A 16,841-nucleotide genomic window follows, 5' to 3' on the forward strand; every position below is an offset into this window, starting at 1 on the left:
AGAGTGCACCGTGATGGCAGTCGAAGTAATTGAAAAATTTAGACATTTCGGCAAAAAAAAGACTTTATTGAAAACTTATAAAGTTTATTTTGAAATATGTAAATTTTGCATTTACGACCCGAACTCCTAGTTAAATTAATATCGCGAATATTAGAGTGCGACTATGCAGACGCGAGCGAGCGAGAATATGTGGCGAGAAGAGGGGGGCGCGATAAATATCAAATCCTGTCAGATATGTGCGAGAATCAGAAATTCACTCACGCCAGCGAGATTTCTCGCTTCTCGCTTGTTCGTGTTTTTTTTTTTTCCTTCGCGAGAACTATGTCGCTCGCAACCTCTCTCTCGCTACTAAATTCGCGTCTGCATAGTCGCACTCATAATATTGTAGATGAAGGAGCAATACGTACAAAAATTTCGGTACCGACGTACGTATTAATTTTTAATTGTAATTTTATAAATAAAAGTTTAGATCGCCCGATGCCGCCGTATAAAACGTGTATTTTTATTGGAGTATTCGTCTCGGTTATTCCGTATTACGTTCGAACGAAGGAAGTTAGCGATATCGCCCGGATTTTAACGCTAGCGTAGTTTAATTTGTACGATAAATAAAAACACTGGGAAAATAATGGCGAAAGAAAAAGTTGAAAGGAAAAATTAAAATTACGCAGAACGCGGTGGCAACGGAGGAATCACTTCCGGCGAAAAACGCAGACGACGACAGAACTGCCAGGTGGCGCCGGTAAAGGAAGCGTGACGAGTTTTTCGGATACGTCGCCGTCACGCGTGGCGTCCGAAGTTCTCTCGTGCCGAGCGTTCCGGTAGTGACGAGATGGCGTCCGGCCTTCGTCGTTCGGCTTCGGACTCCGACGTGCGTCTTCCACTTGGAAATTAACGTCGTCGACCGATGCCGGTGACCAAAGACTGGACGTGGATCCGAATGGGTAATTCCACTTTACACGTTCAGACCAAATTTGTCGCCTTTGTACTGTGCGCGGGATGCCTTTTGCTGCTGCTGTTGTATTTTCTACCCTTTAAAGGTACCGTCGACGGCCGGGTTTTGCGGCCCGCTGGCGGCGACTCTCGTTCTCCGGAACCGGAAGACGGCGGACGGTCGTCTTCTTACGATTCCACCTACCCCCTTTCGGCTCCCGAGACGACGGAGAACGGAGTTCAATACCGGATCGCCGTCGTCTCCGACCTGGACCGGGCCTCCCGGTCCGCCGACAGTTCCGATAAGTGGATCAGTTACATGAAGAGGGGTCGCCTGACTTTTGACGTCTCTACTGGATACGTGGCCGTCGACTGGGACGACGAAGTGGCGCTGGAATCGACCCTGGCGGCGGGAGGAAGGGGCATGGAACTGTCGGAACTGGTGACCTTCAACGGAAGACTCTATTCCATCGACGACAGGACCGGAGTGGTGTACCGACTGGTCGGCAACCGGACCGTTCCCTGGGTGATACTGACCGACGGCGACGGAGACGATGCAAAAGGTGAGAGAGTGTCGTTGTTTTGGAGGGCCGGCCCTTCCTCGGGTTACTGGGAAAATCCGACGGAAAAAATTTGATTTTTTCGCTCGATCCGGAGTGTCGATTTGTTTTATGTTTCGATGGCGGGCTATGCGGAGTCACGTTTCCTTGAAATGCTGGGGGACGACAGAGATTTGTGACTAAATTCGAATGGACTAGCCACCAGTGTGCATGATTCTGCATGGTACCACACATTGTGGCAGTCTGGTCAAACCTTTTTCTTGGGACTCTGTCCGATGCGGAAATTTAGCCGGGTTGTCGAGTCTTTCCAAATTGCAAAGACCTTCCCGACGAGTTTCGGTGTAGACGGACAATTTTCATATTTAATGGGCAGAAGAGTGACGTCAAAACAAACTGAGACAGATGAGATTTTTAACGAATTACAAAGTCGAGCGAATTACTAATGATATTTAATTTGCCTCTGTTTATGCTTACAGTATATACGGTTACGTTAGCTTTGTAGTACGTGTGTACGGCATGATATATGATCTTGTAACGTAAATATTTCTCTATTCTTTATTCTCTTGTATAGAATAAAGAATAGAAATCTCGAGAGACTGAATAATTTCGAATATCGATATTTTCGATATTTAAAATATTATAAATAATTTTGATATTTCTTATATGTAGGGGGGTTAAAAAATTGGAATTTTTAAAATAATGAAATAATGAATATTTTCCTGGTTGTGTGGGAAATCTTTCGTTTGCTGGTTGCGTGGGAAATATAATGGATTCTCAGAACTGTGAATAATTTTCTGATTTTCTGTGGTCTGACCAATCCACTAAAACAACATCGGACTTTGGACTATTTTAGACAAATCATAATTGAGTGTATAATTGCTGCATGCTACTCTCGATTTGTTAGTAAGGTGAGAATTAGTAAGCTGATTTCTGTATATGTTCTCTGTATGTTTCATTTTAGAATAAGACAAATTGCAAAGATATGCTGATGCAAACAACGTGAGGATTGGGTGAGCACATTTTTATACATTTTTTTGTTATCTGTTGGGCACTAACTTCCAAAACTCTGCATTTTTACCTTCCCCTCTCTGTCTGCTTTAAAAATAACTTCCAGATTTTTATTGTTTTTTGAACACAATGAATTTGTCAAATGGCTTTGCATAATCACATCCACATATCCAAATGCAGCTAAGTGCCAGGGATTTTCTACAAGCAACAGATAATTCTCAACATTTCTTAACTCTTGAAATTGCTCTTAAATTTCTCAGATAAGGCAGCAAAATAATTTAACATGATCTTAAATATAGTTTTCTGGAGAAATGTCATTGAAGGACATCCATCAGTGCACACACAGACCAATTTTTTTGTAACAATATTATTATTCTCTGGAAAAGTATAATAATATCAAAATAATCTGTGCTTCTAATTGATTCTTCTTAGGAAAAAGTTTCAAAAAATCTTCATGAATCAAATTCTGTTCAGTATAGTATCTAACAAAAATGGAACATTGTGACAATGATGAAATGTTGGTGCTGGAATCAAAAGCCAAGCTAAAATATTTATAATTTTTCAAATATATGATGTGATCAGAAATGTGTTTTGCAATATTTTGAATACATCTAGTGCAGATAGAATCTGAAACCTGCATTTTATATTATTTGATTTTTATCACTAAAATGATCAAATATGTCAAAGCATTGATGAAACATTCCTATACAACTTCTTCCGGTAAATAGCTTTAGATGTTTACCAAGTATGTAACAAATTTCATAAGATGCTCCTGTCAATGCTGCAATTTTTGATAACACTTTGTTGTTGTTACAATGATTTTGTAAAGATATTAATTATCCTAGCACTATAAATGGCTCTTGCTAGGACTTATCACACATTATTGACGTATCATAAATAATGTGATTAGAGTACAATGAACATTAATTATTTATTTGTATGCAATTTGGGTAGACAAGTTGTCCCTCTTCAGCCGTTACAATCACTAAACTACAAGCATCTGAAAGGTAAAAGACTTTATTTTACAAAACGTACAGTAACCAAGTAGACAACATTTTTTTAAAAAGGAAGCAATCTATACATAAGTAATCTATAATTGTAAAACCATATATCTTCTATCAACAACTTCCCATTAACCATTTAGTTACATGAAATGTAAAGAATTTTAATTTTCTGCCATCTAAAGTTACATAATGATACACAATTAAAACATAAGCCAAAACATAAAATTTTTTAAAAAGACATACTTTAAGCATTAACTGTACAGAAATTATTTTTAAACCAATTCACAAATCCAAAGTCACTATAATACATTAAGATGGATTTCAAAGCAATTAAATGCACTTTTGTAAATAATATTAATCACCACTTATTTGACCAGTAATTTCCATTATTTGTTACAAATAAATAAATAATGTGTGCTTACAAATAAATTAATGTTCATCAGTTTCTAAGTAATTTCCCAATAGTGTATGATAAGTCCCAACAAGAGCCATTTATAGTGCTCACATAATTAATTAATTGTGGGACAAGAAGCATAATATTAATTTGTAAAGAAAGTTACTGTTTCACATGTTATTAAAGACCCCTGAGGAAAAGTGTCGTTAAATGATCTGTGTTTCATGACATTAATGTTAATGATGAACAATGTATTTTTTTTTAATACAGTATTATATTTTTGTAATAAATCAAAAAAGTTGCTGAACCATGTTTATTTGGCACAACAAAATATGCTTCTTCCCAATTGTCTTGAAACACAGTATTTACTTTGGATATTTTTTATTTGTTTTGAACACACTACTGCCATTGTGGATAATAAAATTATTTTTGACACAACGGTATGATTTAAAATAGTCACCTGCATTAGTTTGGCATAGCAGACACGTAAAGTTATAAGAAACGAATAATAAGAATCATCATTATTATATAACTAAACAAACAGCAGGTTGCAAGAGCACTGTGCAAGCACATATTGCACTACATAATAGACTGTCCAATGATGGAATTGGAAAGATTTTCTCTCAAGATTATCCTGGAGGCACACAATGTGAACTGGCCTCCTCAAAATCTGGACTGCATTTTTGAGCATAAGGACTCATACGATGCCTTCATTCACCTAACTGACATGTACTTCAGAAGAACCACAGTCCCTTTCTACTGATGGACGTCTCTTCTTTATTTTGTAATCCAATCCTAAATTTGTACATACGCGTTTTCTTGTTCAGGTGCAGGTAGCACCTTTGCATGCCTCGAACTGTGGTATGCCTCTTGTATATTCCAATTGTTTATTTTATTGTATTCCTTATTACATTGTATTTTCAACTTTATTTCTGATCCCACCCGGTTATGTTTCACGGCACCGGGATGTACTATGTATATTTTTATTTTAATAAATAACTGAAACTGAAACTGAAACTGAATTGACTGTGCAAGCACATACCTACAGATCGAGGATTACCCACATCTTGAGGTTTTAAAAACTTTTGCCAAATTGCCAGAAGTTAAAAATAAGTACTTAGTGTGAATGTTATGGGACTCACAGAAGCTTGTTATGTTGCAGATTGAGTATGACTGTACTACACAATCACAAAATTGGAAACAGACATAATAGCATACAGACAGACACTACATCACAAATTTGTACAAAAAATACCCACATCTTACTGTTACAGAGCAAAGGGTCGTTTGATTATTGCTTGGTTGACCATTGATTTCCCGGTCATTGACTCAATGTCATGCTACATCATACCCTTCGATGGAAAGTAGTCCATTTGATGCCTCTTAGATCCAAGAAGTCATATGTTTTGGACAACGATTGGTGATCCTCATGCACATTTGAAAGTTTGCAAGAAAGGAGCATTCACATGTAGGCCTTGTCACATTTTTCTCCAAACTTGTGCAATAATTGTCGATATTTTTCTATCAAATATACTTGAAAATTTCATCAAAGTTACACGAAAATAAGTTTGTAGGCAATCACTGTATGTTCTATTATTGTTGGAAGGACTGTAACTTCAAGTCACTTTGGTTTTTGAGTCTCACTTTTTGTATCATTGTCAAATAGGCCTAAGCAGATTGTTTAAAAATTAGACTGCTCTGACCTTTTGTTGCTAGTAACTCATTTAATCAGTTGTCAAAACAGTTATTCATATTACTTAATGATTGCTCTATGATTATTGTTTTTTTTCAATAAAGGACACACTATTTTAAGAAGCAAAAGTAAAATTAAAATGTCACATAAGATTCATTACTGGTTGCATGAATTTAAAATTCGATACGCAATACCTACGCACAACTTAGTCACAAGTGCTAATTGGCTAGCATCTTTCAGATGATCACTCATCAAGTTGTTTATTATTACTTTGCCCAACTAGATAATAGCAGTATTTATAGTGACTGGTCAATGTGATAAATTACGATAAAAAAAAGACATGAAATTTATTACAGTCCTAGATTTTGTTTGTCCTTATTCATAATGGTCTGGCATTATTCAAAATGCTCATATCAATCACTTAGTCCATAACATGTATACCTTTAAGTATCTTGTGTGATCACATGAATAAATCATGATACAAAAACAAACGTTATTGAGGAAATTCCATTCTTGGCCTTTTCTCTAATGTTCCAACATGTAGTTTTTCTCAGCAATGGCATTGGCTTTTACCACTTCTGTCACAAATGTCAAATTTCTTTAAAATTTTCTAAAAAAGAAAAAATGGTGATTGACAATAGGAACATTTAGTGTTATCAATTATATTGCTACTACTACTGATGTGAAACCTAAAATAATAATTTTATAAAGATTATAAAATCTTCTATTAATGAACAAGATGAAATTATCTATTGTAGCTGTTAAGTTCTTTAAAACAGTAACTGCTAATTTTCTATTTGAAAAACAATCAGTTGTTTTTATATATAGCTAGAATATTAATTTAGCATTGTGTATAAAATAATTTTTTCAATTAAGAATTGGAAAGTTATAAATATATTCTTAGAATTAATTACATATGAGTTCTAACTGACTGAATTTTATTATTATGGCAGGTTTCAAGTGCGAGTGGGCCACGGTGAAAGACCAGAAGTTAATAGTTGGCGGTCTGGGAAAAGACTGGACTACCACATCTGGTAAAATACTAAATCACAATCCACAGTGGGTCAAAGTAATTTTGCCCTCAGGAGAAGTGGAACATCAAAACTGGAGACATCGTTATTTGGCTCTTCTCAAGGCAGCACACATTCAGTATCCTGGTAAGTAATTAGACGACATACTAAATTTTCCGATTAACAAAATTTGAGAATTTTTTCAACTGTTAAAATAAGAGTTAATTACAAAAAAGAATTAATTTTTTACAATAAAAAAAAAATGCCTTGATTTCTCACTTATTAATACAATTTTTGTCTGCTTTACAACAATAACATTAATTTGCAGTTATCTTTCAATATTTTCATTATAATTAATCTAGTAAATATATATAATGATTTTCTATCATGATAAAAGAATATATTTTGAGGGTCAAAGAAACTGACGAATAAAAAAATTTGAGTCTATTGTAACTAGGAAACATTAATTAAGTAAATATTAAATTATATAGATGAAATCATTGATAAAAAGTCAGTGCTTAAAGCAAGTGGTAGATCTCTAAGTTACAATTTATTTGATAAAATAATGTCACTTGAACAACACAATAACAACTTCTGTGTGTAGCGTCTTTGCAATCCAAACAATAATTTTGGTAGACGAAGAATTTGAATTTGAATAGAATTTGGTAGACACAGAATTTGAAGATACAGCAACCATACCTTATACACAATAACAACTATCTTTCAGCATTAAAACTATTTATTAAACACAAAATAGTAATGCACTGTTGAAAGTGCTTGCATATACTGTATATCTTATAGAAGGAGGTAGTTTCTTTTAATAAATTCTCCATATGGATGTTTGGCACAAGCAATATTCCAAGTTATCAAAAAACTCGCTTTGTTAGCTTTCATCTTCATGACTAAAAAAGACAAGAGTTCTTGTTGCTTATGAAGACTGGATTGCAATGATTTAAGTTTTTCTGTTCACAGTTTTGAATTGAGTTGAAAAGTGGGGATGGCTTACTTCATAATGTTGACATAAATTGCTTACTTTGTAATTTGCAATTGTAAGTTTACAAATGATACACGGTGACATTCCATTATTGTCAATAAAAGCAAATTTTTCTGCTCATTCTTTCTGAAAGCTTTTATTTTCTTGTTCAGATTTTTGTTTTCTGATATTTTCTGAGGTCATATTAACAAAAAATTTATGTAAATTTATTTCCAAAGTAACACTACAATAACCACTGAGTCATACGCTTTTTCAATGTCCAAAAACAAGGCAAAGACTTTTTGTCTCTTATATAATTGCAATTGAACTAGTGCCATCGATGAAAATAATGCAATTTGAGTACCTCCGTTTTTTGTGAAGGCAAACTGTGTATAAATAAGTAATTTATTATTCTCAGTCCATTCATTAAACTTTCCGTTAGTACTGCTGTAAACAGTTTGCGAAACCCAGACAAAAGAGCAATAGGATGATAGTTGGCTGGACAGCTTCTTTCCCCTTTTTTAAATATCATTTGGAAAATGATTCTGTTCCAATCTCCAGGTATTGTGTACCCGTGTTATAGAAATTATTGTATAGGTTAGCCAATACATGAATACCTTCTATCGAAAAGTTTTTGATTATCAAGTTGGTAATGGAGTTGGAGCCGTTTTCTCTTTTATTTTTTTAATACACCTATGTAAATTTTCTACATTAAATATTTCTGTTATTGATTGAATTGTAACAGTTAAAGATTGTATTTTATGCTCATTATATTTATTTTTATAGGTAATGAAAAATTCTTCAAAGTATTGCTGCCAATTTTTATACATTACATAACATTTGGGCTCTGGGGTTTGTGGTTTATTTCTGACTTGTTTAATAATAATCCAAAATTTTTTAATATCTTTGGGCTTTAATAATTGGTCACTCATCTCAGAATAATATTTCTTCTTTTTTGCTTTAATTAGATTTTGATATATTTTTTTTGTTTCTTATATATTCTTTCAACGTTGACTCCGAGTTCATTTTTCTAAAATACTGTAGCTACGTTGTTTTTTAATCTTCTGTAAGTAACAACTCTTATCAAACCAGACTTGTTTGAGTTGTATTCTGTTATTGTTCCATCGAAGTTGATCTATTATATTCACTAAGTTATCGTATTTCTGAACAGCCGTTCTATTACTATCATGATCTTATATCGTTAACAATTGATTGTTGAATTCATTTTTGAATTTTTTCTCATCTCTCTTCTGTAAGTTCGACTATTTTTTTGAATTTGTTTTTCCCTGTTTTCGTGTGGAACACCAATTAGTTCTAGTTACACAGGGAAGTGGTCTGAAATATCATTATTCAAAACTCTAAATTCATTAATCTTATTTAGAACGAATTCCGAACAAATTACATTGTCAATTATATATTTACCTAAATTAGACAGGTAGGTGTATTCCGCAGGACTGTCGTTTGGAAGTCGTCCATTCAATATATATAAACTACTATCGTGTACAAATTCTAGTAGTGTCCTACCTCCTAAGTTACTTTATCTTTAGACGTTCTAATATCATCAATAATTCCATTGTTATTTTTTGCTTTTGTATCCATAATTTCACCTATTCGACTATTAGCATCGCTACCAATTATCCACAAGTCTATGATATTAGTTCTCTGTATTATCTTATTTTGGATTTTTGCTAAGATTCTCTTTTTATCGGATTTTGATGGTAGATATAAGAGTAATTCCTATACGTTTTTCTCCCCAGAGTGCACTTAAACATTGACAAAGTTCTAATTCAGCTAGGATGTAGTTATTATCAGCAACCCAAGACCTCAATTTACCTAGATTTTTATTTATTAATAATAAGAGACCTCCAGAGGGCCGGCCTAATTACTATTTCTTTAACCTTTACTTTCTAATACTAAAAATGTTCGTTCTAGAAAGGCTTTGTCTTCTATTTTTTTGCTGGATCAACCAAGTTTCAGACAGACCCATAACTGTATTAGATTCCAAATATCTGTAAAATATATCTGCGTATAGTTTTCTTTGGAGGCCTTGAATATTCCAAAATCCAAAAAGAATTTTGGAATTATTCCTTTTTGTATAGTCACTCGCATTTAGTGGTAATTCAACTACTAAATTTGTCTGCTCTATTCTATTTCCCTGACGGTTATTATTTTCTAGTATTTCTTGGTTTGTGGAATCATCTGCTCTCCAAATTATTCGTGCAACTGTAAGATTTTGTGCCCTGTGTATTTGATAAACCATTCAATTTAGTCGTAAAAAACCTTTTAAATGTATAACTTTTTGTAAGTTGAGATCATATGTGTATATATTCTCTTCCTTAATATAATAATCATCTCTCATTATTATTTTAATGCCTTTAGCTTTTTCTTGATACCAAATTTTTTCTCCTCAGATCTGAATATAATTTTTGAATAATAATTTTGAATATAATTTTTTTTTTTTGCTTTCTTACATCAAAATTCTTTAAGTATTAAATTTCTGTCATATGTTGAGGATAGAGCTATTTTCACNGAATCAAACAAAATTTTTTACAAATAAGCCTTAAAATGCTAGCTGTCAAAATATATAATGATAATATGGTTTAGAATGAAAACGGCGGGAAAAATACGACTAATCCGTCTAATCCGTCTAGTGGTAAAAAAAACGAACTTACTTTCCGAACAACCTAATATTTTGTGGACATACCCTACTCTCTACCAGTAAATAATTACGGTTTGTCGGTTTTTTATAATGGTTTTAATTTATATAAATTTCAATTTTTTTTTTTTTCTTTCTTGTATCTGTCCTATAAGACGATCCCGGATTTTGGGGGTCTTTTTTTATGATTCAACTATCGTCTTATCTGCACAGATATATGATAATTTAATAAATAATGTCATTTTTAGTTTAGATTTTATCAAGTACTATATAATAATTTCAATTTATCATTTGATGATGATTAAATAAAACTGAATTAATTTAATAATTTTAGACCACTATTGTATACTAACATTAACTAATCTACTTTTAAAAAAAATCTTATATTAATTGTTAATAGTCTGAGTAGTATGTTTCAATGTGGCTGTTTTATTGTGAGAAGGTCCAAATGAAGAAACATTTTTAATGAATTAATGGAGAAAGTAACATTAATGTTGCACAATAATAATGTCATTATATAGTATTATTGTAAGTCACAGTGATGTGTAACAAACAGCAAAGTATATCAGACCAAGCCCCTATTTTAGTATCAATTATCATATTTAAATTTTAAAACATTTGGGGATTTTATAAATGCCTTATTAGGCAAAATTATAAATTCAAGAAAATTCTTAATAATCTTAGATCTATAAATTAAACACTCCCACTCAACAAACCTTTATCTCCGGTAATGCTTAAATTTTCGAACAAAATTATTTTGTTCCCGAAATTTAAGCATTACCGGAGATTACGGTTTGTTGAGTGGGAGTATTTATTAACACCGGTAATCAGATTAGAAAATATTGATCTATAAATTTAAAAAAATATCTTTTAATTCTTTCTGATCCCTTCACAAATTACCTTTCATACATCCAGCGTGAAAGCAGATGTTAATGAGCTAGTCTAAAAATGAAAACGAAGGGCAAGAAATTATAAATTATTGTAATTTAAATAGTACCGTCTATCATTTTTCAGTTTTCATTTTAATAATTTTGATTGTGTAACAAAATAGTTACTTTTCAATTAAATTTTATTATTAAAAAAAATTCATAAAATTTATGAAGGAACAAATTTAATAAATTTATTTTTAATTACTATTCAATAATAAACCTTGCAATATGTTATAAAATATAATTATTTTTTCACCTTATGGAAGGAATCGTATAATTTTACAGTTGCAAATTAATCCTGTTATTAAATATAAAAAAAGTATTAGAATTACCGAATTATAAATTAGTAATAAACTGTTAATTAGAAAAAAATGTTTAGCTTGCAAAATATATTCAATCAGCATGTTATAAATGTGTTAGAATGATTTGTTCGTACTTAATGTCAATGTTGAATTTGTAACATTAATGCTAAATAATAAGAGAAGGGGTTAACACTCATGCTGAAACATACTAGAATGATTAATTTCTGGATTATTTAGACTTTAATTTGGCTAACTATTAATGTGATTATTACAGAATATTTGGACTTTGCTTTTTCTGTTCAATTTCTGTTAACAATTCACCATAGATATGCATAAAACAACAATGTTTTAATGCTCGATGGCAATTTCTAAACAGTATACTGGTAATTATCTTGTTTTTGATGTCTGCTTAGAGACTGGAGTATATGATAGGGAAGGTTATATGAAGGTTCTAGAATGTTCTTGGTTTTCTGCAGGATACATGCTGCCGCAAGTTATCCATACAAAATTATAATAAGTAGATTCCACTGTTGTTGTGAAATGAACATCCTTATATTTCATATTGAACATTAGAACTTCTATTTCTTNGAATTAATTTTTTACAATAAAAAAAAAATGCCTTGATTTCTCACTTATTAATACAATTTTTGTCTGCTTTACAACAATAACATTAATTTGCAGTTATCTTTCAATATTTTCATTATAATTAATCTAGTAAATATATATAATGATTTTCTATCATGATAAAAGAATATATTTTGAGGGTCAAAGAAACTGACGAATAAAAAAATTTGAGTCTATTGTAACTAGGAAACATTAATTAAGTAAATATTAAATTATATAGATGAAATCATTGATAAAAAGTCAGTGCTTAAAGCAAGTGGTAGATCTCTAAGTTACAATTTATTTGATAAAATAATGTCACTTGAACAACACAATAACAACTTCTGTGTGTAGCGTCTTTGCAATCCAAACAATAATTTTGGTAGACGAAGAATTTGAATTTGAATAGAATTTGGTAGACACAGAATTTGAAGATACAGCAACCATACCTTATACACAATAACAACTATCTTTCAGCATTAAAACTATTTATTAAACACAAAATAGTAATGCACTGTTGAAAGTGCTTGCATATACTGTATATCTTATAGAAGGAGGTAGTTTCTTTTAATAAATTCTCCATATGGATGTTTGGCACAAGCAATATTCCAAGTTATCAAAAAACTCGCTTTGTTAGCTTTCATCTTCATGACTAAAAAAGACAAGAGTTCTTGTTGCTTATGAAGACTGGATTGCAATGATTTAAGTTTTTCTGTTCACAGTTTTGAATTGAGTTGAAAAGTGGGGATGGCTTACTTCATAATGTTGACATAAATTGCTTACTTTGTAATTTGCAATTGTAAGTTTACAAATGATACACGGTGACATTCCATTATTGTCAATAAAAGCAAATTTTTCTGCTCATTCTTTCTGAAAGCTTTTATTTTCTTGTTCAGATTTTTGTTTTCTGATATTTTCTGAGGTCATATTAACAAAAAATTTATGTAAATTTATTTCCAAAGTAACACTACAATAACCACTGAGTCATACGCTTTTTCAATGTCCAAAAACAAGGCAAAGACTTTTTGTCTCTTATATAATTGCAATTGAACTAGTGCCATCGATGAAAATAATGCAATTTGAGTACCTCCGTTTTTTGTGAAGGCAAACTGTGTATAAATAAGTAATTTATTATTCTCAGTCCATTCATTAAACTTTTCCGTTAGTATTGCTGTAAACAGTTTGCGAAACCCAGACAAAAGAGCAATAGGATGATAGTTGGCTGGACAGCTTCTTTCCCCTTTTTTAAATATCATTTGGAAAATGATTCTGTTCCAATCTCCAGGTATTGTGTACCCGTGTTATAGAAATTATTGTATAGGTTAGCCAATACATGAATACCTTCTATCGAAAAGTTTTTGATTATCAAGTTGGTAATGGAGTTGGAGCCGTTTTCTCTTTTATTTTTTTAATACACCTATGTAAATTTTCTACATTAAATATTTCTGTTATTGATTGAATTGTAACAGTTAAAGATTGTATTTTATGCTCATTATATTTATTTTTATAGGTAATGGAAAATTCTTCAAAGTATTGCTGCCAATTTTTATACATTACTTAACATTTGGGCTCTGGGGTTTGTGGTTTATTTCTGACTTGTTTAATAATAATCCAAAATTTTTTAGTATCTTTGGGCTTTAATAATTGGTCACTCATCTCAGAATAATATTTCTTCTTTTTTGCTTTAATTAGATTTTGATATATTTTTTTGTTCCTTATATATTCTTTCAACATTGACTCCGAGTTCACTTTTCTAAAATACTGTAAGCTACGTTGTTTTTTAATCTTATGTAAGTAACAACTTTTATCAAACCAAACTTGTTTGNGATGTGAAACCTAAAATAATAATTTTATAAAGATTATAAAATCTTCTATTAATGAACAAGATGAAATTATCTATTGTAGCTGTTAAGTTCTTTAAAACAGTAACTGCTAATTTTCTATTTGAAAAACAATCAGTTGTTTTTATATATGGCTAGAATATTAATTTAGCATTGTGTATAAAATAATTTTTTCAATTAAGAATTGGAAAGTTATAAATATATTCTTAGAATTAATTACATATGAGTTCTAACTGACTGAATTTTATTATTATGGCAGGTTTCAAGTGCGAGTGGGCCACGGTGAAAGACCAGAAGTTAATAGTTGGCGGTCTGGGAAAAGACTGGACTACCACATCTGGTAAAATACTAAATCACAATCCACAGTGGGTCAAAGTAATTTTGCCCTCAGGAGAAGTGGAACATCAAAACTGGAGACATCGTTATTTGGCTCTTCTCAAGGCAGCACACATTCAGTATCCTGGTAAGTAATTAGACGACATACTAAATTTTCCGATTAACAAAATTTGAGAATTTTTTCAACTGTTAAAATAAGAGTTAATTACAAAAAAGAATTAATTTTTTACAATAAAAAAAAAATGCCTTGATTTCTCACTTATTAATACAATTTTTGTCTGCTTTACAACAATAACATTAATTTGCAGTTTATATTGTTTGCTTATTTGTTATTGTTGTGTTGTTTCCTTGTTTTGTTTATTTATTTACGTTGTTTATGTATTGTTTTTTATATACAAACGACAACAACAATTAAACAAACAACACACCAACAGACAAATAAGACAATAACAGATAGCACCACAATAGTAAACGATACGATTGTGCACGTTATATTTATAGGTGATTACACTCTTTCATAACTTTCAACGGTGTTAATAACACTTGGACTGTTTTATCTTAAGAATTTCTGGAAATATCCGAATGAAATCATTGCACGAGGAATTGACTTTATTTCTTACAGAGATTTTATTAACTTCAATAATTTGATATTAATAGTTAAGAGTAAGTAACGAGCGAATGAATGAATGGCTGTTGCTTTCAACAGCACCTCCTACCGGATAAATTTTGCAACGGAGCAGTGCTGTGTCAGCCGCGGGACAGGGAACTAACAATTCACTATGGACATTATTGGAAAGGAATTACGCTTCCTCTACCTCTTTAATAATTTTTTAATTAATAAAAAACCTAACTAATGGAATAAATGGATTGATTTTCCAACAGATAGTTAATAAGTAAGTAATTAAAAATGAAAAAAAATATAGTNGCACACATTCAGTATCCTGGTAAGTAATTAGACGACATACTAAATTTTCCGATTAACAAAATTTGAGAATTTTTTCAACTGTTAAAATAAGAGTTAATTACAAAAAAGAATTAATTTTTTACAATAAAAAAAAAATGCCTTGATTTCTCACTTATTAATACAATTTTTGTCTGCTTTACAACAATAACATTAATTTGCAGTTATCTTTCAATATTTTCATTATAATTAATCTAGTAAATATATATAATGATTTTCTATCATGATAAAAGAATATATTTTGAGGGTCAAAGAAACTGACGAATAAAAAAATTTGAGTCTATTGTAACTAGGAAACATTAATTAAGTAAATATTAAATTATATAGATGAAATCATTGATAAAAAGTCAGTGCTTAAAGCAAGTGGTAGATCTCTAAGTTACAATTTATTTGATAAAATAATGTCACTTGAACAACACAATAACAACTTCTGTGTGTAGCGTCTTTGCAATCCAAACAATAATTTTGGTAGACGAAGAATTTGAATTTGAATAGAATTTGGTAGACACAGAATTTGAAGATACAGCAACCATACCTTATACACAATAACAACTATCTTTCAGCATTAAAACTATTTATTAAACACAAAATAGTAATGCACTGTTGAAAGTGCTTGCATATACTGTATATCTTATAGAAGGAGGTAGTTTCTTTTAATAAATTCTCCATATGGATGTTTGGCACAAGCAATATTCCAAGTTATCAAAAAACTCGCTTTGTTAGCTTTCATCTTCATGACTAAAAAAGACAAGAGTTCTTGTTGCTTATGAAGACTGGATTGCAATGATTTAAGTTTTTCTGTTCACAGTTTTGAATTGAGTTGAAAAGTGGGGATGGCTTACTTCATAATGTTGACATAAATTGCTTACTTTGTAATTTGCAATTGTAAGTTTACAAATGATACACGGTGACATTCCATTATTGTCAATAAAAGCAAATTTTTCTGCTCATTCTTTCTGAAAGCTTTTATTTTCTTGTTCAGATTTTTGTTTTCTGATATTTTCTGAGGTCATATTAACAAAAAATTTATGTAAATTTATTTCCAAAGTAACACTACAATAACCACTGAGTCATACGCTTTTTCAATGTCCAAAAACAAGGCAAAGACTTTTTGTCTCTTATATAATTGCAATTGAACTAGTGCCATCGATGAAAATAATGCAATTTGAGTACCTCCGTTTTTTGTGAAGGCAAACTGTGTATAAATAAGTAATTTATTATTCTCAGTCCATTCATTAAACTTTCCGTTAGTACTGCTGTAAACAGTTTGCGAAACCCAGACAAAAGAGCAATAGGATGATAGTTGGCTGGACAGCTTCTTTCCCCTTTTTTAAATATCATTTGGAAAATGATTCTGTTCCAATCTCCAGGTATTGTGTACCCGTGTTATAGAAATTATTGTATAGGTTAGCCAATACATGAATACCTTCTATCGAAAAGTTTTTGATTATCAAGTTGGTAATGGAGTTGGAGCCGTTTTCTCTTTTATTTTTTTAATACACCTATGTAAATTTTCTACATTAAATATTTCTGTTATTGATTGAATTGTAACAGTTAAAGATTGTATTTTATGCTCATTATATTTATTTTTATAGGTAATGGAAAATTCTTCAAAGTATTGCTGCCAATTTTTATACATTA

At 31.2% G+C, this 16,841-nt stretch overlaps 1 protein-coding gene across 1 annotated transcript in view; it reads left to right on the forward strand.

Annotated features, from left to right (window-relative positions):
• The first annotated feature begins 748 nt into the window (after positions 1 to 748).
• LOC111631433 (soluble calcium-activated nucleotidase 1-like) overlaps positions 749 to 16,841 on the forward strand; it is a 31,169-nt gene continuing 15,076 nt past the window's right edge. The window contains exons 1-2 of the mRNA XM_023375679.1: positions 749 to 1,493; positions 6,543 to 6,746. Coding sequence (XP_023231447.1) covers positions 905 to 1,493; positions 6,543 to 6,746 — 793 coding nt within the window. The 5' untranslated portion in view covers positions 749 to 904. The remainder of the gene's footprint in view (positions 1,494 to 6,542; positions 6,747 to 16,841) is intronic.

The sequence above is a fragment of the Centruroides sculpturatus genome, unplaced genomic scaffold, assembly GCF_000671375.1.
Source record: "Centruroides sculpturatus isolate CEXI.00-Female unplaced genomic scaffold, Cexi_2.0 scaffold746, whole genome shotgun sequence".
Lineage (NCBI taxonomy): Eukaryota > Metazoa > Arthropoda > Arachnida > Scorpiones > Buthidae > Centruroides > Centruroides sculpturatus.